General features: G+C 33.0%; 2 protein-coding genes across 3 annotated transcripts; both read right to left on the bottom strand.

Annotated features, from left to right (window-relative positions):
- Positions 1 to 3371: 3371 nt before the first annotated feature.
- On the bottom strand, positions 3372 to 4908 carry LOC108194261 (aspartic proteinase PCS1). Its single transcript, XM_017361210.2, has one exon. It carries the CDS (start codon positions 4783 to 4785, stop codon positions 3517 to 3519), a length of 1269 nt encoding a protein of 422 aa, XP_017216699.1. The 5' UTR covers positions 4786 to 4908; the 3' UTR covers positions 3372 to 3516.
- Positions 4909 to 6209: 1301 nt separating this feature from the next.
- LOC108196658 (uroporphyrinogen decarboxylase) lies at positions 6210 to 14665 on the bottom strand. Of its 2 annotated transcripts, none has more exons than XM_017364051.2 (6): positions 14366 to 14665; positions 14133 to 14254; positions 12983 to 13093; positions 12519 to 12707; positions 11076 to 11201; positions 6210 to 6887 (listed from the first exon to the last, which is right to left on the bottom strand). In XM_017364051.2, exons 1-6 carry the CDS (start codon positions 14484 to 14486, stop codon positions 6372 to 6374), a joined length of 1185 nt encoding a protein of 394 aa, XP_017219540.1. In that variant the 5' UTR covers positions 14487 to 14665; the 3' UTR covers positions 6210 to 6371. The 2 variants fall into 2 exon arrangements, with proteins under 2 accessions (XP_017219540.1, XP_017219541.1); XM_017364052.2 differs by having other exon boundaries at positions 14133 to 14248; positions 14366 to 14630.
- Positions 14666 to 24512: the final 9847 nt, after the last annotated feature.

Here is a 24512-nt window from a genome sequence, read left to right as displayed (position 1 = left end):
GAAACAACTTTAACATTTTTCGTCCATCTTTTATTGATATATATAACTATCAGGCACTCTTTTGATATTCTTCAAGAAAAATATTTTTAAAAAATGTGCACATAGGACCCCGACAAATTCAAATTTTTTACAACTACATGTTACTAAACAATCACTTGAATCAAATTTCACAATATGTGAATAAGGTTTCTCAGAAGTAACCTTGTACTCTGTAAATGTCTGAACCTCTTCAAGAATTTCTATATTGCAATTCCATGTCTTCCAAACTTCTTCATGAAATATTTTGAATACCTCAAGTGCATAAACATAGCAGCATGTTTCAAAATTTCAGCAGGATATAGCAAAGCAGGCATGCTAATACTAGATTTAGTATCTGCTTTAGACTCATCATAGCGTCGATCATCGAGTAAACTCAGTAAATGCTGGAATAATTGAAACAAGTCATGTTTATAACTAACATATTGTTTTACCTTACTATTCATACTTTCATTACGCTGTGTAGTACTCATATCATTTGAAAATGTTTCTCACCCATAAACTAGTGCCCATTTCTCCCTATTTTCATATAACTTCTTCAACCATTCGTTATCTTTCAAATAATACTTTTCAAGAATATCATCCCAAGCACGAATGAATTGAGAGACCTCATCGTGATCATAAACACAACTTCTGAACTCTTTAGCAAAACTTTTAAATTTGTCAAAAATACACTAAGATGTTTGGCTACATTTTGATACATATGCCAAAAACAAAGTCGATGCTTAGTTTCAGGCCATTGTGTAGACAATGCCTTGTCCATAGCCGCGTCTTGATCTGTAAGAATAGTATTTGGCTTCCTTCCCAACATTGTTCGAGAAAATGTATCAAAGAACCATGCAAAAGTTTCTATGGTTTCATCATATAACAGAGCACCACCAAATATGATAGTTTGTTTATGATGGTTAACTCCAACCAAAAGAGCAAATGGGCGACCTTCTTTATTCTTCTGTATGTTGTATCGAAACACACAACATCACCAAAGCAGTCATGATCTACATTTATCCTTGCATCGGCCCAAAATATATTTGTAATTAAATCTTCAACATCCACTTGTATTGCATATGTGAAATTTGAATCTTCTGCTTGTTTTTTTGTAGGTACTTCAACACTCCCCCAGTGTCACCAAATTTCATTTGGATGGTACGCTTTGTGTTTAGATAATTATTTTTTAATCATCCTGAATGAAACCGACATTCTCACGTCCACCAACTTATCGTGTTAATAAATTCATGCTTGGTTTAGGTGCTATACCAGAACTTTGTGCCATATCAATTTGAAAGATTTGGATACCATTTAAACTTCTGTGCGATCTCAAAAAGTGACTTTTAGATGGGTTTATAAAATCATGAGAATGCTCAGATATGAATTTATAAATTTTGTACTTTCCATTTGATCAAGAAAAGACACCCAATTTTGCCTTGCAACTAAATCTAGTTTCTGGACGCTGTTGTTTTACAACGTCATCTCGTTTATCACTCACACGGTGTCCCTCACATGCACATACAAATACTCTGTCTAAAATTTCTCCCGAACGGTCCTTATGATTTTACTCCTCCGTATACCATATCCAGCTTTTTTAGCATATGTTTTGTAAAACTTGTAAGCATCTTCTTCTGTTTCAAACTCAAGCCCTACTTTCGGTACCATACTTTCATCGATTTAATTAGTCTTTGTTGGAGTAATAGGTATTTCAATATCTTCCAAAGAATAATCATCAAAATTCAAGTGGTGTGATACTTGAGAAATGGTAGTCATATACCTGGAGTATTAGGGTTCTTGATAGTTCCGATTTAGCTAATTGAATCATGCTGATATATCAGAGTGTAAGACACATAAACACACGTTCTCAGTAGTTTATTTGTATTCTGCATCAATATTTTAAATATATATTAATTGAAACTAATAAATTTTTGAAGGAGAGAGGGCACGTGGGAAGTTAAAAAACTGACCAATAAAAAAGAAGGGACATATAAAAATGACACAATAAAGGATAGAGGATCCAGACTCGCACAACGCATAAACGACTTATAATTTTTTGATGTAAATGTATATATGTGTGTATATATATATTTATGAAAACTAATTATTTATTAGATTTGCTATTTTAGCTAACACCAGCTAATAAGTTGAATTTAGCAATTGTAATGGTTGTTATGTAAAATTTGCTCCCTGTATAAGTCATTGTGCTTCAATGGGATTAGTTATGTAGATCATAATATTTACCCTCTGTTATAACTTGTGTATGCATATATTGAACTGTGAATAAACTTTTCTTGTCTACATTCAGAATCATGCCTCCCCGAAGAGCCCGCAACACCAACACTGAGAATCCTGAAGATCCACCACCAAACTTGGCTCAACTCATGTAACTTCTTCATCAACAATCTGTTACCCTTGCTAAACAACAACTCCTTCAACAACAACTTCACCAACAACAACAAACACCTCCACCACCACCAACTCCTGGTACCTTCAAATCTTTTTAAGCTGTGAAACCACCCGAGTTTTGTGGAACTCAAGATCCTGTTGAAGCCCAATCTTGGCTTAAGGAGATGGAGAAGGCTTTCACACTAGCTGTTGTAATCGAAGAGAAGAAGATTGATTATGCGTCGTATTTTTTGAAAGGTGAAGCAAATTATTGGTGGGAATCAGCTCGTGCCTTGGAAGAAGAATAAGTTATTACTTGGGACAGATTCAAGAGGGTTTTCTTAGACAATATATAATTATAGTTTTAGATTATAAATAGAATATATTATTTTAATACGTTAAGTGGAATTGGTTTAGAGGTTTGATACATATAACCTAATATCTCGCTAAAATAATAGCTATGGAAAATGTCTTATTAGAGTTAACATTTTTCTACGTCATTTCTAATATATATTTATAATATTTTCTTAGATAAGAATTTCAGTTTATGAATTTTAATGGATTGTATCTGATTTTGATTTTATACGGATTTTTGATAAAATGTCGCGGAGTTAATATAGATTCTTTAAGATTGAAGCACATTGTTTTAAAATTTCATGGATTTTGGTGAGGTTTAAAAATCTTAAAATACACTGAACAATCCCACAAACCGATCATTTTATGAAGTCCAAGAAAATCTATCTTGATTTGAATACTGTTAGATTTTAATGGATTTTAAACAATCCCAATTAAATACCATAAGATTTTAAAAATATATTTAAAATCCTGATTGAATACCACCAAATTTTGTAATATAATTTAAAATCTCAATTGAATACACCAAGATTCTGTTATATTTTTTAAAATTCGAATCGAATATTCTCGAATTTTATGAATGAAAAAAATCTTTTAAAACCGCAATTGAATACACCCCTAAATTTCAATCTAATAGAAGTCGATTCTTAAAAATTCGAATAAAATGAGAAAAGTTTACAAATATAATAGAATGAGAAAGTTTACAAAACAGAATAACACTTTGTGTATATATATAATGTCACGCACTGATGCTAGCTAGGAACGAATTCTTTGACTTGCTATATCACATTCTATCGGAGCAATCCCAACCCTTGAATTTTCAAGGTCAAATTCCATCCACAGATTTTGCTGGTGATGGTGGCCAATTATATACGCTTCAACGCCCAACAAATCGGAATTTCCAAATGTAAAACAATAAACTGAACAGTTGTCACGGACCTCCCCCGGGACAGGATACAATAATTTATCACCCGAAATATTCATTTCAGCGCCGTCAAACATGATGGTAATGCTAGGCAATACCGGAAGATTTGTTTGGTTTAATGGTACCAAGTAACACAAATCCATAGCTCCCTGAAAAGCATAATCTGGGTCATTCAACTCCCTTAAATTTCCCTTTGTCTGGTTCAAGAACTCATTCTTGACTGCACTGTAAGCCGGGCCAAGAAGGAAAGTGAACTGGGTACCCGAGTCTATCATGGTTTGACCCGCGCCAGTGTGATCCGGTTTGAGTATGGAGTTTGGGAGTGCAATTATTTCTTCGGACACTTTGAAACCTCGAAGCTGGACAGTGTAAGCTGACCTATCAAAATATGGCAAGGAGTTTGGGATTTGAACAAGAGGAGTGTAATTTAGTGACTTTAGCCAAGTTGAATTTGCATCGCTAAATACTAAAACTCCTAGATGATCCGAACCGGGGATGCAGTACGAAAATTTTGAAAAATTCATTTGCGACACGAAAGATAGAGGTCCGCGGTTCATGCCTATTAGCCCAGTTGTCTTGTTATCCTCACCGGAGTTACTAGTTGAACCAGAATCCATGCACCCGAATATCGTGCCCGGCATACCAGACGCCCCGATGTTGAACGTATCCGACGCTAAATTTCCTTCTGACGACGTGGCGTCCGCGTAGGACAGCGTGGCATGGCAGTGTTTATTGGAGTCACAGGATGTGGGGATGGGGAAATCTCGGGTTTGGGTCGTGCATGCGGGCGATGAGCAGTTGATGGGCAAGTACGTCGATGACTGGGTCGGGTCAAACACGGGTCGGCCCGACCCAGTGGTGTTGCATTGAAGCCATGACAACTCACTGCCGGTGTCTAAAACCATAGTGACATTCTGCTGGGGTGTTCCCACAGAGAGGGAGACGGTGAGAGTAACATTATGCTGAAAGTTGAGCTTGTTTTCGGTTTCTTGGATCATGAGTGGCAAAACAAGCATTTGGGTGGGAGTCACATTGCCAATACAGAAATAAATTTGAGTTTGGATGGCTATGACATAAAGAACAGATAACCAGACTTTCATTTCGAGACAAAAGTAAAATAAGATTTATCTGAAATGAAGATGGTACATTGGCCTGAGAAAGAAGGGAAGAACACTTGGACAGCAAGATGGGATTGTTGTTGGTAATGAATCTTACAAGTCATGTTGGGAATAATAAATAGATCAGTGAGCAGCTAATGACATTGTTTTAAACGTTTAAGGGAAGTTGTCTTGAAAGGACTAACATGTACCAGCACTGACCAAACTGTATTATGAGCCCGTTTGTTCAGACTTTTTAAAAGTTTGGGGGATTTTTATTTTGTTGGTGCATCAAATCCTGATGTGAAATTCTGATCCATCAGGAGGTATCATTTCATATCACATAGTGATATTTTCATATCACACATAGTGATATGTTCATTCAGATACCATATTGTTCACTTTAATAGAAAAAAAAATAAGTGGCTAAATTCTAAACCATTATAAAATAGTTGATTATTTAAAAGAGAATCTAATGCTTCACGATAAAAAAAATTTCTTCTGTGCGCCTCAAATTCAAAATATCTATACATCTAATTAAAAATTCAACTGTATGGATAAAAACATCTAGTAAAAATTAATAAATATGAAATTTTTTAAAATACTTGATCATCTGAATCATTCATTTTTTATAAAAAAAAAATAATCAATTAGTCTCTACCATTAGCATTATATAATAAAATAATATCATTATAAGAACTTAAATTTGCATAAAAAATATATTCTACTATAATATTTTGACATACACTTCACATTCTTAAGATCATATCGTTGAAAATATCCCATAGTGATACAAGTCATATTCATCTACCCATAAGCCAGATCTGACTCTGTATTTATCTGAAAAGGATAAATACAAACACAAAATTTTCTTATACTAACTACTGTACTAAGTTGGCCCTCCAGTGGCAGCAGCACTTTTCTAGGATCTGGTGTAAAACTTGCAGTGTAATCCTATGGTGAGGTCACACCCTCTCCTTCAAGGTTACTCTCGGATGCAATTTAACCCTCACCAACTAGAACTTAGCTACCTGTTGGCAGTTTACCCAAACTCGCCAAGGCCCTCAATTTCAAACAGATATTCAAGATTTTCAGAATAGATGTTAGTTTCCTCGCCAGCTAAGTTATTTTCAGAATAGATGTTAGTTTCCTCGCCAACTACAACTTAGCTAGTTGTTGGCAGTTTATCTCCGAGGCCCTCAATATCAAACAGATGTTTAAGATTTTTAAAAATAAATGTGATTTTTATTATTTGATTTGAAAATAAAACTCACAACATAAGAAACACGTACCATATACCCTTGGTATGATGTCATTGTGTTCGCAATACCTCATTTAATTCTCTCTTAGCTACTGGGATTCTTCCAACCAAATGCAACACAGTATATTAATAAACCTGTCAGATTTAATACACAAAGAAACACATCTCAAGGTAACATGAAATTTTATATCTTTTATTGGCTGAAACCTACAGATAAAAATGATAATTAAATTATTGGGTACAATCTCATTCTAGTTGAATGTAAACATGTTGACAAGGGAAGACAGCTAACATCAACAAGAACTGCTTAAACTTTTAAAAACTACAATCAATACCTGATTGCTTTAGAAACCTCAAAGAAATGAGCAACATTTTCTTCTGGCGTACCTACTTTAATACCATGGCCAAGATTCAAAATATGCTTATGTTTCCCAGCTTTCTTCACAGTACTGTGTATCCGACTTGTGATGAAATCTTTTGAACCAAATAGAACACCAGGATCCACATTTCCCTGGACTGCCACATCGGTTCCCAATCGCCTCCTCCCATCAGCCATGTCAACTGTCCAATCCAAGCTTACCACATCAACTCCGGTCAAAGGTAATCTCTCAAGCAGTCCTCCTGATCCACTAGCATAGAGAATCAGAGGAAGAGTTGGATGGGTTTGTTTCACAGAATCCACTATTTGCTTCAAGTACGGCATACTGAACTCTTCAAAGTCCTCTGGACTTAGCTCTGTTGCCCATGAATCAAATATCTGAACAGCTTGAGCTCCATTATCAGCTTGGTATTGGATGTACTTGATCATTGAAGTTGCAAATTTTTGAAGTAATGCGTGAAGGACCTATGGAGTATAGATGAAAATTTAGATATATCTTCAAAAGGAAGAGAAGGTAAGGGAACAGTGTGTCTATGAGCTTCTATCACTATCTTGCAGAGCTATTAATAAAGTTTATATACCAAGATTTCCTGTAGTGCTTAACATTGAGGCAGATTTATCAGAAAATATTATATTTCACCATTTCCTGTAGTGGTTAACATCAAGAATCTAACTCTGAGTGCTACTTCAAGCAGAGGGGATCACTTTCTTCACAGTTAACATACAGTATATTGGTTTTGGTATACACTTATTATAATACAATGAATGGTATACTTTATATATAGGATTCAATCAACAAACATATGATGATTTTGAAACATTAATCTATAAGAGCTATAATTTTGTTCTTACCTTATTGCTGGTTTAGTTTATACATGCAGAAGGATAATTAAATTTAGATCTTTTAAACCCAAACCTAAGTTGCAATGCCACTATGTCGAAGCGGTTTAACAGGGTCTACTAGAAAGAGTTGTCTCCTAGTCTTTCACTAGTCGACAAGTCAAAAATGAAATGTTGTGTGTGTTGATACGTGATATAAACTACAACATTTTGCCCATTATACAAGTTATAAGCGACTGACTATTACAATAAATTTAAATTATAGAAACACTTGTTACTCGTTTAATAAGAGCTATATGCTATACAACTGTAATATAGCCTACTCACTATTTTTACAGTTGCTTGACGACTACTTGCAAAAGAATAATGATGAATAATTATATATGTGTTATTGTGATTAAACGAAACATGACCTTACACATATATTTTTATGAGTGGAGACCGTAACTCAAGAGTTCAAATAAAAGTAATATATGCTTTCGGAAAAGAAAAATAATATATATATTAGTTAATTAATTAATATCCTAAAACTTGGCCTTACCTTTAAGATCCATGTCTGGTTGAGTTGATGACGATTTTCCTACTACTCTACACTTTGTAGTACTTTTGTTATGGAACAATAAACCTTGTTATAGAACATTTTGCAGTAAAAGTAAATCCAAGTCGCTGTCAATCGCAGATTGGATTAGACTATTTTGGTTTTGCAACTACTAATAATCTAAGTTGTTGATACTGGAGATGGCAAACGGGTTGGACCGTGTCAGATATGGACGAATCCAAACCCAGACCATAATTTTTAATCCAACCCAAACCTAATAATACCCGAAAATGAAAATCTGAACTCCATCCGAATCCAAGGGATTATGTATCCGATTCAGGTATACCCGCAACCCGGATTTTTCCTGGATTATATATGGACAAACTCAAAACTCGAAAAGGAAATCGAAACACAAAAATTTGAATTTATAAATATTTAACCATTAATCATCAAATACAGTAACCTTCCACAATGTGCAGGAATATAGTACATCATTAACACTCGTAACACATCAATTTAAAAACCATTTTATATCTCAGAAAGCGTTACATATCCCACGACTGTGTTGTGGGTGTTGCGTTTGTTGCCTGTTTGTGTCAATGTGTTGAAAGAGATACCTTATGTTAATCTTTGTTTTTGTTCGGCTAATTTGCAAAAGGTTTTTAATTGTTAAAACTTATAATATATAATAATAAATAATATTATATATTTAATGTGACATAGTTTGAATTTAGTTATTAAACTGAATAATATTTTATAAATATTGCAAAATACATACATTATAATAAACTAGTTTCATATATATATAAACTAGAAACTAGTTTCTGACCAATCTTTTATCACTGATTTTAACTACAAATATCACTCAGTTGTACATCAAATATCACTATTTTTTATATAAAAACCTCACAAACATAGATATATAAATACACATATATACAACATATATGATCATCATCGCTACTCATACTACATTGATGAATCTCCTGACATCTTTATCAACCCTTACCACTATTATCACCATCACCTACACGATTGGCTTATCACCGGTTACCACCATAACTTACAACTAATAGTGACTAACTGACTATTTACCACCACCACAAATCTCATCTCATTACTTGTACCAAGGACCTCCTACAACTATAATTGATCATCAATAATTGACTACCAATAGCAAACATAAGTAAATTTTCTCAATTATGAAAAATTAAAATTAATAATTTTAGTGCATAAAATAGTGATAAAAGGTGTATAAACAGGTGATTTTTGTAGTTCAAAATAGTAATTATGGGAGTGGTTTCTACTTTCTAGAATAACATTGGTTTCTATTTGATCACTTGCAGAAAGTGTTAAATTATTTATAATAGATACATGTTATAGTATTCTATATTAGAATCGCATTTTATATGTATTCTGTAATAAAATTTATAATAAAATTGATGATTAACAATGATGTACTATGTAATTCCATACAAGAAGTACCTTCCTGGAATGTTATATATATATATATATATATAGGCAAGTGCTCAAATGAGAACCCAAACTAATGTGAGATATGAGATCTAATCTCAACCACACATTTTTATCCCTGAATTAAATCACATCCACACATTTAAATCTCTATTTTATAATTCATATCTTTCATTCACACCACCAACCACCCACTCCCACCAACAGTCCCCCCCCCCCCCCCCCCCCCCCCCCCCCCCCGCTAGCAGTCCGCCGGCCACCGCCGTTACACATCAGATCTGCTACCCTCCTCTCTCTCTGATCTCCAGCCCCAGCCATGTCGACCTCCTCTACCTGTCGAACCACCAGTTGCACCCACCACCACCACGGCAAGGTCAGCCCACCGCCTCCATCAGATCTGAACACCGCCGCTCTCTCTCTCTCCTCCAGCCCCGCTCTCTCTCCCGTCGTCCATGTCTCCACTCCCCTTCCCGACTTCTTCCTTTCCCTCCAACACCGCCAATCGCGCTATCGACTCCGTTCCATCCCCGCTAGGAGCCGCCCATTCTCCAAATCAAGTGATTCGGCGATTAAGCCGGATTTATTATACTGAAGAAGAAAATGTGGTGATTTTTCCACTTTTGATTGGTTTGTGTTAATTTTAAGGTAATTTTTGGGGTGTTGTCGATGATTTTTTTAGACAGTGGATGGTCTTTCGATGGTGGTGACAGTGGTTGGATTTGATAGGTAGAGGTAGTGACAAGGTCCGGTGATTTTGCGTTTGCAGGCCATGATTTTTCATTTTCTAGTTGTGATTTTTTATTTGACAGTGACAATGTAATTATATGTGATTAAATTTGGTGATTTTCATTTTTTGGTGTTGTTTTTTATTTTGCCGATGGTGATTTTGTTTTGTAGTTAGTGGTTTTCTGGGTTTCGGGGTGGTGATGGTGGCTTGTAGAAGGTGGTGGTGTGGTGATTTTAATTTTCTGGTGTTGATCTTTGATTTTCAAGTGGTGATTTTTGATTTTCTGGTGGTGATTTTATATTTTCCGGTGGTGATTTTATGTTTGCCGGTGGTGATTTTCTGGTGGTCGCCGGAGGTGGTGGTGGTGGTCAGTGGTGGCCGAAGGTGATAGGTAGTTGAATTAGAAGATGATGAAATATTAAAATATTAAATGAATGATGAGAGATGAATATAATGTATTTAAATGAGTGGCTGAGATTAGATCTCATATCTCACCATAATATTGGTTCTCCTTGGAGCATGACTCTCTCTCTCTATATATATATATATATATATATATATATATATATATATATATATATATATATATATATATATATATAGGCAAGTTCATATACAAACTAAAAATAAATCCAAAGTTTCGGGTTTAAATTAGATATCTGTTGGATCAAATTATTTTGTTGTCCTTGGTCGAAACATATAGCCCATTCGACTTGTATATAAAACAATTTTTTTTACTTGAATGTACTTTCATTACTTGAAACTTGAAAGTAAAAAAGCAAATTTTGAATTTTAATAGTTCAGTTAAAATTATTAGCAAATTAATAACTTATTATGCATAAAAGTTAGCAAAATAACAATAATGCTTACCTTTAGAAGAGATGGTATTTAATTTTATAAAGTTTTTGGCACTTCTCAGAATTCAACTTCAAGTCTTCAACGTACAAGTCAATTTTACTTTTTAAACAAACTATCAAGTAGTAAACTTATACGTAATTTTAACGTATAATTTAATTACCATATAAAACAAACAGGTAGTAACACATAAAGTACATGATATTATTTGGCACATTACCTTTGGTTGTGAGAAAGCCAGTCTTTTTATTTTTGTGAAATTTTTTGATGAACCCCCTTCAACCACATAAGATGCAAGAGTAAAAGGAGCTCCCACAAAACCCAGTACTGCTGCCTCATTGTTCACCTGACATAAATCATAACAATTTTGATGTGGAGGGGGCCCAAGTAAATTTAGATCATATTCAATCCATTCACTGCTACAATAAGGATAATGCAAAATTTTCTACGAGGTGAACTAGACACTCATAAATTACACATGCAAGTTGGAAAGGAGGGATAACGATTGTAGAGAGTACTATAAAAGCAAATCTTGCAAACTTTTCTAATTACAAGGGTTTGTCATGTTTATGTTCTGGTTTCTTAGTTTCCTTTTCTAACCTATATCAGACTTAAGTAAAGGTTGATATATAAGTTTTGATCCACTGTTGGTAGCTGGATGTCTAAAACAACAGTCCCAATTACAAGGAAGCTAGAGGAAAATCTTTTGACAAGCACAGAACAAAAAACATTTGATCTAACAAGCTTGAGATGATGGTCTTTAATTCCAAAGGAAATACGTAAACAACTATTTCCTAGCATTAGAGAAAGGCATGCTTGAAAAACTTTTAAGTTCCAAGCTGAGGGATAATCTTTTAGAAATAGGAACATACAATTAACCTTGCCAGTCCAGTCCATATAGACTTAAAGCCTGTTTGTCTAAGTTTTAAAAAGTGTCTGTGTAATGAGTCATAAACTGACTTACAATTGAAAATATGCCATAAACTGACTTAAAGCCAGAAGTTAGTAGGAGGTACTTTTTTCAACAACTACTTCTATTTTGTGATTTATGTAATAAAAGTTAATATTATCAATTAAATAAATAACCTATCAAAGTTATTCATACTATTACATTTTTAATAACTCACAAGTTACTCGTATTACAAACTTGCCCAAATAGACAATTTTTACCTTTCACTCATCACTTTAAGTCATCATAAGCCATAAGTCATTATTTTAAGATTACCCAAACAGACTCTTAGATTATGTTCAAAATTTTACTAGCTTTTCTTGGAAGTTCGTTAAACTATTACAATCTAAGTGCCTATACATGCCTGTTAGCCTGGGATCTGCATTGAGCCCCTTTTATTCTTCAAATAATTACCAAATTAGAGCTTTTTCATGGTAGTATGGATCAAAATGTATATTGTCATGATAATCTGATTTTCCTTAAATCTTCTCCAGTTTCACTCTCTAAACTTCTCCCATTCTCTCCACTTGTTCTAAATCTTGATCGTTCTTCTTTCAATTTACTGCTGAACTTAGGTTCACACTTAATCCTACCAAATAAAGCAATTCTTTTCAAGTAGTAGAATACTATTATTAAAGTTGAATGATTCTTGTATCTACCATACTTTCCTGATGACATCAGGCACAGGAAGCAAAACAAGGAAAAGAAGAAAACCTCTTTTCGTAGGATTTTTAAGGCTTCCCCTACATACGGAACCGACTCTTCCGGGATAAATTCTCTCACTTGCTCAACATCAGCAGTTGTGCTTGGCGGATCAAAAATGATTGGACCCTTGCCTTTTACAATGTCAAATGGTATGTTCATTCCAGATAAAGGAGTAAGAATGTCTGAAAATAGGATCACCTGTACAAGAGAAAATCATATCAACGTTCTGGTTAATATATACTATCTGGTGCAGGTAGTGACTATAAAACTAACATGCAAATGGAAATTTAAACAATAACACCGAGCATTTTTCATAGAAAAGAAAATGGGAACTCATTAGCTTGACCAACACTCAGGGAATGACATAGTAATCACCACTCTATCAAAACAAAACAAAAAAATAGATGAACAAAATCCGAATAAATAATGCTTCAAGAAGTAATATAAGAATAACAACTAGCAAAGCATCTTACCCCATCTGGTCTAAACACCTTCCAAGGCTGTAAAGATATTTCCACCACAAGATCTACATTCTCTGATCTATCACGAAAGGAAGGATACTTCTCACAGATGGTTTGATAGCTCTAACATAAAAACAAGTAAATAAATAAGAAAACAAAAAAAAACGAGATAGAATATGAGTTCCAAGTCAAAAGAAAAATGTGTTACATGTAAAGATGAAATCATTGAGAAGTTTTTAATATTCCGAGCTATCTCTCTTCTTCCTTGGAACTTACAAAGAATTTTCTCTAGAATATATACTTTCTTATTTTTTCTACTGAATTACTTCTTCTGCTGTAACAGAGATAGTGCTCCTGACATGATAGAATGCTTTTGTGCATCATAATTCTGACTTAAATTGCCAACACAGCACGTGTAAAAACCAAAAATTCTTAAATGTCCGCACATTTGCAATAAGAGTGAAAACAACCCACTGGTATATCCAAAGTATAGACTATTTTTATCACAGAAAAGCAGGAATCTCTCTCACTTAAGTGTAATGCTTGAAAGTATTAAACTTCTCCTTCAACAGTGTTACACATAAATGATGTAGACAGAGTCAGAGAGACAGACAATTTGAGGTCTGAAGATCAAGCTAAACAATTTTGATGCATTTGAGTTCTTAAACTTGGCTCTTACATATCGAATATCCTACTTCTCTGAAGCATATTTAGAACAATTCCATGTACTAGAATCTTCTTAATTATTGTTGCCAATTCTATTTTGTGGCCAAAAAAAAAACAGTGAATGTGTTAAAGCATATGGAAGCTAGACCTTAAAATGGACTCAAAAGCTTTTCATGAATTTTTGCATTCTCCAATTATAAAACGTGATTGAAAACTTAATTCAGAAAATTTATCGAGAACACCGATTTTGACCAATACATTACATTAAACTCACGAAAAGCTGTTCTTAAGAATTAAACATCTTCATCCTTCTAAGTGTTCAAATGTGAAGGCAAGAACAAGTAATATCCAGATGCATTACAATATAAACAAGAAACGGAGAATGTTAAGCTGCGTCAATACAGTAGATAATGTATAAACAGCAATAGGAAACTACATATATGAATTTAAGCGCGTAATTTAAGCTCGCAACAGACAGTAACTTGTATAGACCTGCCTTCATATACCTCCCTGCTTGTCTCATAAGCCAAACAGGGGGTCTTTCGACATTTTCTCCTCGAACAGCACTAAGCAATAGTGGTTCACTTGCACTAATTGCTTTCGGTTCTGCAACTGTTTCTACACAACAATCACAATTCCAGTTAATATTTCAAATAGATACACGATTAATCCTCAATATACATGTATGTGAAATGTATGTGGTAAGAATACAAGAAGAAACACGAGTACCTGCAATGGCGCAACGGAATTTAGGGTTAGATTGAGAGTGTGAGTATGTTGATTTGGTTCTAAAAGAGATTGAGATCGGGGAGAACGATGAGACAGAGCTCAAGTGGTGAATTGCAGACATCTCTGAGATGATAATTAATTAATCTTTACCCAAATCAATCTTCGTTTTTATGTGTAGATAGATAGATACATATACAGATAAAGTTCGCTGTAATGGACAGATAGAATGATGGATAGCTGAAGATAAGAAGCTTTGGTTTCTCTCTGTTTTTGGTACACTACAGAAATATTTTTAAAAATAACTTTTGACGAAGAATTAGTGAAAATTATGCTTATTTTTATCATTTGAGTTGACGGATTAAAATCTACCTATCTATTTATATTTATGTTCTAAAACTCGGTAATTAATCACGATTAGTCACCGATTAATCCCTGTTCCGTTGTTCCATAGTTCGCCGAACTGATTAAATCTCCGATTAATTATTGATTAATCCGATTAATCCCTGATCAATTCAATTAATCATCGATTAATCTCTGTTCCGTGACTTCACCGATTAAGTTCGACTCCCGCTTTTTACAACACTGATTTATATATATTAAATTGCAACCACAGGACAGAAGTTGTCAAAAAATTATACGTGAAATATCGAATATAGCTCTATTTAAGATATAATTATAAAAATGTCATTAGTTATTTCATTAATTATATATAAAATATTAATTGTTATTAATTGATACATCTACAAAATAAATTGAAAATGCTAGGGACCCCAGAAAATTATCCCAAATGATGTGTCGAAAACTGATTGACTGTTTTCACTCCAATAATAATAAGACCCTTTTATATACATCATTCGCTCAATCGTAATCACCCACTTGTCTGCCACATCATTTGATAAAGGAATTTGGTAAAATAAAAAAGGAGCAAATAGCATTGCCCAAGATAAATACATATATATATATTAACTACACTTGTCACTTCTCAATGACTTCCGCTTACAAAATTTTCTTTAATTAATTCATCTAAATAAAAAATATTAAATGCTATTAATAAATTAGTTTATATAAAATTATTCATGTGAGATCAACTTACATTTTATTAATCGCTCAGTTAAACTCTATATTTATAATCGCTAAACTAAAACCTCATCTCATCTACTTATATATATAATAGCACAACAGTACATGTCAAGCCTCCCTCCTGAGAAAATAAATCACCTAGCTCCGAACTCGAGTCTAACTCTGAACCTAAATCCTCTTCATATATACATATATAAAAAAATGTTATTCATAATACTTGAATCCAAGACCTCTCCAATACAAATACACCACACAAACCACTTGACCTATACAAGTAATTAGTTTTGTTATTCAAAAGCATTAACCACATACATTAAAATTGTTGTATTTATATTCTTTTCAATATCTTATTTATTTGAGATAAGTTAATATTTCAGTTAAGTCTCATATATTGTTTACATGATAGATTAATATTTATAAATTAATTATTTACGTAAATAAATTTAAATTTGAAAAAGAATTTGAATAATTAGGCTCGAACCATGATTCAGATTTTTGAAAATAGATATAATTCATATTCAAACAAAAATGAACGAATTCAATTATAACTTAATAGTTCAAAGGAGTATTAATATAATATTATAGAAATTTTAAATCATGAATGTGAGAAATAAGCACAAAAACTAAGATTTCAGTGAGCATCTTTGAACGGAAAAATTGATGCACTTTCAACATGGACTATGTCATATTCATTTTTTATCATAAAAGGTGATTTATAAAGAGATTACAATATTTTGGAGAACCTGAAATAAAGTAACCAGAAGAATATTCTTATTTAGATTTTTTTTTTAAACTTATGAATTCAGAATTCGACGTGTAACTAAATCTTTTTTTTAAAAAATTATAGATGCAAGAATAGTGACAAAGATATCAAATTTGGTGTCAGAATATATATATATATATAAGGTGAATTTAGGGAAGTTCTATATTGTTAATCAAAAGTCAACCAAATAATAGTAAAATGCGTTTGCGAGACTAATTACAAAAAAAGAATTGAGTTATAAATTTTACTTGGTTAAAATAAATAACACGAAGAAATAAGTTATTTATATTAAAGTCTTAAAACTATAATTTTTAATATGCCATCAATCAATATATAACATACCAGTTAACTAAAATGATTCAAACTACAATTAATTTAATTAATTATTAACAAATTAAACTAATAAAATTATAAATGATTCTGAACCGGATAATCTGACTTGATATGGTTAAAACTAATATCTGATTAAACGGAACAAGAACAAGAATAGTTTTTTCAAAATACAGAATATCGAATGTCTGATTTGAACTTTAACAACTGAACATGATATGCTACATTGCTCACCCTCAAGAAATACGGGTATCAAAATATTTAAAAATATGAGTTTGCAAAAAGCTAAAAAAGTAACTACACAGCTAATTGAGCTAAATATATCATGTCTTATAAACTTCATGGGGCCTAACTCATATCTACTTGTTGGTCCTCGAACGTATTACAGAAGGTGGGGGGGGGGGGGGGGGTGAATGCAATACTGATAAATTTAAATCATAATTCAACAACCCATTAGAGATTCAAGAATATCAGTAGAGTGAGATACAAACTTAGTTATGAACACTTGTAGTTTAACTTCACAAAATAAATGGATTATTTATTTCGTTGTTTTGCTACAATCTCGAAGAATAAATCTCGAGCTTCATTTCTCAAGGAATACACTTGTGTTTAACTCCCTTGGTGTTCTCTCTATTTGATCTACTCAAGTTGCATTCATGCACACTTGCTCAAGTTTTGGTTCCTATACTTATATTAGAGTTTAACCAAACTTGGGCACCACGGGTTCTGCAAATCTATAAAGTAGACTTTTGCTTTTGTGGCTACCTTACAGATTACAACCCATGAGACATTCCTAAAATGCTAATCAACAGTTGTTACAATGTATGAAAAGCAACCTAGGAACATACTATTTTGAGTACAACAGAAGTGAATGAATAGTGACTTTTCTCTTTTCCAAGTAGTTTTCCACGACTTTGTGTATTCTTGAGTTTCAAGTTGTAGACTTGGTTGCTACAAAACATCTAATCTGCAGCTTTCCTAAAGTTGAACATCTTTATCTACCACATGATTGACTTGATGTAGAATCAAATCTAATCCAAGATCTCCAGTGATAGTGACATAGGGACATCCGAACTTGCTATCAAACAATGATTGAGATGACAATGGCTTCTTGAATACGCTTTGGGTAGGAACGCCAGTGTTTTGCTGTCATGCGAGCGGAAACTTACTTTCTGCGGAGCTTCAGCCAATATTGTTGTCAGATGCAAATTTGCTGTCGTGACCTTGCAACTGTCTGTCTTGTGTAGCACTGCTCTCAACCATCTTGACAGTAGCAGTGTTTTATTCTCGCTTTCATTTATCTTCGCGCCTTGGGGCATGAACAATTGTGAATTGAACTTCTTCCAAGTGTACAAACATTACAACTGACAGTTATAAAATGACACTACAAAGACATGCTCTGGTTGTGGCAGTATGTTCTACTTAAATACTAAGTACATGAAAATGTTAAGTTGACTGCTGTCTATTACCCTTAAATCCTAACACTACTCTCTTTTTGCAATTTGAAATTCCAAAAAATCATTTGTTTGAGATCCGGTTTATAACAATTACATGAAAAATCATTAAAAGTCTTAATCAACAAGCTCAGAAAACTAATAATAAAAAATTAAAATTTTATAACAACTCAATATTATAACATACTGTATCAAAGTAATAATCATCCACTATTTTTAATTAACAATAAAATTCTAAGACATTGAAGTACTATATAGTTGATATGAAAATTAAAAGGGTCAGCCATATCAAAGGTGTCAGAACTTCTTTGGAAAGGTTAGTAGTTCAACTGATACTTTTATTAAAAATAAGTATGGGTCTTTTTACATATAACATATGTTTCAACATCCCGGGGATGGGTGATGCCTAGTTTATCTTGGTTCGTATTTAGTGGTTTATATTTGATCATTAGCCAAGATATTATTTTTTCCAGTTTAGTTAATTGATAAGAACAGTAAGCAATAATTGCTTCCCAAAATAAAATATTCTAACTCTCTTCTACTCCCTCTATCTTCTTGTACATGTTCATTTTGATTTTCAAGGAATCAAATTGATCAATTGTTTTACTAAACATTACAAATTATCTATTCATTATTTTTAAAATCTGAAAGTTGCATATTAAAATAGACTAAGTATACTTTCTAATGATATAATTTTTATTATAGTTTTCAATTATATGATACATGTAAATTTCAGTCAAAGTATAATCAATTTGACTAGTCAAAAGTCCAAATGGACATGTAAAAGGTGACGGAGGGAGTAATTAATAAGAGAAGCTATATGTATACTCCTTTTTGGTCTTTAGCAACCAACAGGAAGAAAAAATTATATGTATGTATGTATGTACGTACGTACGTGTGTGTGTGTTTTGTTAGTATTGTCGTCCTAGAGGCGATACTATTATGTTTAATTGTAAACATTTATATATTACTCTATGTTCTATTAGTTATTGAATAAATATTTATTGTGTCTCTTTTTACTGCGTAATAAATTGAAAGCATAATGGATGTCTTTGGAATTCAAATACGTGTTATATATCTTTAAGTATGTGACTTAAAAATGAGATTATATGAATAGTATCTTATTCCTAAATTTCCCTAGTCGTGTATTATATTATTTAAGGACAATAATAATGCACAAAGACTAGTATGTTTGTTGACTGATGACCACATCTCATTGGTCATAGGATTAATCAGAGTGAAAATCGAATGTATTTTAACATTAAAATATTATTTAATATTTAGTTATTATTATATTGGTTATTCATTAATAAATATATCTTTACTATATCATAATTTCTAAAATTGTTCATATTTAAAATGATATAGTATTTTAATTTTAACAAAATAATATACATTTCGATTAAGAAAAATTTATAAGGATTAATCGGATTTCAAAAATTGAATCGTTCAAGAACATTGTAGGGGACTAATCGGTTAAGTCACGGATTTTTATAACACTGAGTATAAGTGTAAATTTTAATAAGTTTTAAATTTTAATAATTCTTATAAAATCGATAATAAATTTTTATATGACAACTAACAATCTGGCATGGTGTGCATGCACTCTCAGTGCTTTAGTAGTTGAACCGTTAGTTCACGGGTTGTTGATTCGGCGGGTTGGCAGGCCAGTCTGTGCCGAGTCCCCCCCCCCTCCGTGTCGGGCCGTGCCGGTTTGCGAATTGCAGTTCTCTGAACCGTAACCAGCACGTCAGCTTTCACGGTTCGTGTTTGTTTGTGCCGGGCGAGAACCGGCACGTTAATAAACGAGTCAAATGGCAGTTCGGGCGGAGCCAAACCGCCCGTTTGGCCACCTCTAAATACAATACCAAAACCAGTATACTGTTAGTTAATCTATCAGCCAATATCGATCAAAGACACATCAGCTGTTGAGTTGTCACAGTTAGTTAGAGCTTCTTGTATATAGTCAGAAAGTTGCATGAATATCACCTTGTTCGCCAATCCCCATCCATACCAACTATATAAATACAAACACCAGAGTTCAACCACGGTCAATTTCATCTAAATTTCATCCAGTGCCGAGTTAGCTCACCCAATCAACTCACTCATTCTCCTCCGGCTAGTCATCATTTATGTTCGGCAAAATCACATTTTCGTAAGTCTCATCGATATACACACAATATTCACCGTAGTTGCCGTCAAGCGCTCTTTGCGTTTCTCTCGGTTATGAAATTGAGTTGACTCAAATTCTACGTTTGTATCGTAAGTATTCTTGAAAATAATATAACACTTCAAGTTTAACCTTCAGTTATTTATAAACATGTTAATGTCTATAAAAAAAAGTTGAAGTTAATTACTGGCTCCTTTCCACTAATTAATCCATGATCAGAAATTCATATTTTATTCACTCATATTATTTATGTTAATAATTACAAAAAATTTGTATAATTTTTTGAATATATTAACATTCATAGTATCTTATTTATAATATATATGTATGTATGTATATGTATATGTATATGTATATGTATATAGTAAATATGGACAATAATTTGGGATAAGTAGAATTAAAGATGAGGACATAATAAATTGAATGAAGAGAGTAATATTTAGAATAATAAAGAAACATGTATTAAATCTCATATAAAAAATAATTTATTTTAAATAATTTATGATGCTTTTATCCCGTAAAATATAATATTAGTTATTATGATATTTAAGTGGTATTAATTGTTTTACTTTCATTAACAACAAACACCTATGTTTATAAATTAGGGATTAAATATATAAGTCAATAAAATCATAAAAAATGATAATAAAGTTTTCATATTTTATGTTCAATATAGATATTAATTTTACAAATATCACAATAATAACAATGAGAATAATGGTGATGGTTGTGTGTAGCCGAAAACTGAAACAAAGCAAACTATCTAAATTAATATTTTGACTTTTTCCTGATTTGATTTGATTTTGATATTATATTAATATCACCGAAAATTTAGGTTTAAGTTTAACATAATTATTTCTTTCACCGAATAATTTAACTCAACCGAATCACAAATATATATATATATATATATATATATATATATATATATATATATATATATATATATATATATATATAGAGAGAGAGAGAGAGAGGGTTACTCCAGTGAGAATTTCTTAAAATGAGAACCGTGAGAACTTCCTTAATTTTTCATATTTTGACTAATCTAAACATCAAACTAGTGGGTACCCAATATAAAAAATGTATATAAAACTAGTATCTCCCTAGCTAGTCAAAAAAAAAATTCAAAAAAAAAGTCCACTGGCTAGGTGGAGATATTAATGATATACATTTTTTGTGAAGGTGCCCCTGGCGGGGCCCTTCAAATGAATGAGATTTTGATAAATTAAAAAAGTTCTCACGGTTCTCATTTTAAGAAAGTTCTCATTTGAGCAAGTGCCTATATATATATATATATATATATATATATATATATATATATATATATATATATATATATATATATATATATATATATATATATAGGCAAGTGCTTAAATGAGAACCCCAACTAATATGAGATATGAGATCTAATCTCAGCCACACATTTTTATCTCTAAATTAAATCACAACCACATAATTTATATTATAAAGTTTTCTTTTATCCACCCATCTTACTCACCACCTATCCGCTGACTTCTCTCACCATTTCAAAACTCCACCCTTTCCTCTTGTTGCCGCGCTCGCTGTCCATGACTAAACCTCTCACTCCATCGCTGATGTTGTGGGCATGGCCATACACACACAGCAATCGATCCCATCCCCTCGTTCTTTTCAGCAGCCGTTGATGTCGCGGTGGCGTTGTCAACGCCGGCGACATCGTAACCCTAGTGCACAACCTTGATATACAAAACTCATCCTCCTTTCGTCTCCTCCATATCTCCTCGTCACTCTCGACTTGCCCCCTCTCTTCCTCGTTCTCACCGATGAGAGTCCATCGACGGAGCTTTCTGACGGCTCTCCGACCTCCATCCAGTGATTACAATCATCCTTCATTAATTCCCGACACCTCAAGCATTATCGTGTAGCAGGTTATTCATTTTTGTTCATGGTGATTTTATTTTGTTATCAGTGATTTTTCAGATTGAGGGAGTTGTAGATGGTGGTGGTGGTCTGTAGATGGTGGTTGTGGTGATTAATGATGGTGTTTTTGGTGATTATTGTTATTATGTTGGTGACCGGAGTTCATTTCTAGTGATTTTATTTTGTAATAGGTGATTTTTCAGATTTAGGAGATTTGTAGATGATGATGGTGGTGATGTGGTGGTAATTAGTGATTCTTATTATGATTTACAATAAAATCTGGTGATTACTTTTATGATTTTGGTGACCGAAATTGATGAACGGAGCTGGTGGGGATAAATAATGGCTGGGTGTGGTGATTTTCGTATTCTGGTGGTGATTTTATTTTTTCCAGGAGCGATTTCTCATTTTCCATTGGTGATTTTGGGTTTGACGGTGGTGATTTTATCTTTGCCGGTGGTGATTTTCCGGCGGTGACCGGAGGTGGTGGTGGCCGAAGATGGTGGTCGGTGGTGGTTGGAGGTGGCAGTGGTGGAACTGGAGTGAAGATGGTGATAAAATATTTAAAATTTAAAAATTAATGTATGGTAGGAAATTGATATAAGATATAAAATGAGTGGTTAGGATTAGATCTCATATCTCACAATAATATTGGTTCTCCCTGGAGCATGACTATATATATATATATTAATCTAGCTATGCATCATATAAAATATAATATATTTTTATTACATACTTATATATTCATTTAAGGAAGTTTTTGTTACAAAGATAGACAAAGGAAAATCTTAGAACTAATAATTTAGTGGATTAATGTCACTTTGTTTTAAATGTTTAATCAGACATGTTTGTTCAACCAACTTCTAAAATTTGTAATAAATAAAAATAATCAATATCAATTTTGTTTATTGATCAGTGCATCTTGTGTGCATATTTTGTGCATCTTGTGTGCATCCTGTGTATATACATACATACATACATATATATATATATATATATATATATATATATATATATATATCACTACTATAAAAACTGTAATAGACATCACCCTTTTAACATCGCTTCCTGATACGGTCGATGTAAAAAAGTTTTATGACATCATCTTTTATAATAACGATGTCTTTGTGGTGTTTAGACATCATTTTCCAATTCAAACGATGTCATAAATACACTTAAAAACAAAAATATGCGCGACACTCTCTTTTCCCTTTCCCCCGTTCACCAATTGTTCCCACCATTTACCAAATAATTCCCCCGCCTTACGATTATTTCCCAATCCCAAATCTTTTCAGCCACATCAAAATAATAAAAACAAAATAACACACTCACCTCCCTCTTTCATCCCGATTCCCGACTTTCTCAAATCACATGTATCTCTCTCGACTCTCTCGACTGCAAGAACCCCCAACTGTAAGAACCCTAACTTCTCTCTACACTTTAGAGCTCTTAGTCTCTCACTCTCTCCTGAACTCTTAACTAACCTCAATCTCTTTTAAGCTCAGAATTATCTCTGTGAAACTCAGCCTTTCTTCAACAGGGTTAATCGAGGTTGAATCTACCCTCTCTACAAAAGCTCCCAACATTAAAGCTGCTCTACGGTGTATAAAGTTCGAAAGCTCAGTTAGGTAAGCTACTCGGTCTTTGTCTATGGATATCTGTCGGGTACATTAGCTTGTTATAGATTTAAATTTGGGGTTTTGATTTGGGGGTTTCGATTTAGGGGTTCTAATTTGTTTGGCTCAGTGATTTTTGTTATGCAGATGTCTTGATTTGGTTACAATTTGATTATGAATGATTAAATTTGATTAAACATCATGTTTTTTATCTTAATTAAATTTGCTCCTTATTGTCCTTAATCAGCCATTCGGCCTCTAGTTGCTTGTTATCAGTCGAGGGTTTACACTTTAGCAATTACGATTTTGGGTATTGCGGAGTTTGGATAGAGAACAGATGGAGAAGAAGCGATCTGGGTATATAACTAGAACAATGTTTTTAGTTTTACTGCCAAGGCAATAACGTTTGTACATATATTCTTCCACATATTTCACTTGTGCTATACACTAACACTTGTAAATGAACTTTCTAGGCAACTGTTGGTGAAAAGTATGGTGGAAATTTCCTTGCTTAATAGCTGAAAACATATATGTTTCTTGTATTTGTCAGAGATTACAGCGTATAAGGATACATCATGGAAATCCTGGTTCTGAAATCCATTTTCTAGTGGCAACTCTTTCTGTTCAATGGGCATCACTTGTAAGTTTAAATTGTTTAGGTCTATTTACTATGGGAGAGCTTTTCACTTGTTGTAGTTGATTTGTTGATCCATCACTTATCGGATTTGATCAAGATTAGTCATAGCCTCTTTTCGAGGATCTATTGTAGTAAGTTGTGGTGGCTGGAACTTTTTCTTAAGTAAAACAAACGTAGAGCACTGAATGTTTT

The sequence above is a fragment of the Daucus carota genome, chromosome 7, assembly GCF_001625215.2.
Source record: "Daucus carota subsp. sativus chromosome 7, DH1 v3.0, whole genome shotgun sequence".
In the NCBI taxonomy this organism is placed as follows: domain Eukaryota; kingdom Viridiplantae; phylum Streptophyta; class Magnoliopsida; order Apiales; family Apiaceae; genus Daucus; species Daucus carota.
Note: the sequence above shows the minus strand (reverse complement) of the source record. Positions and strands in the feature narration are given on the sequence as shown.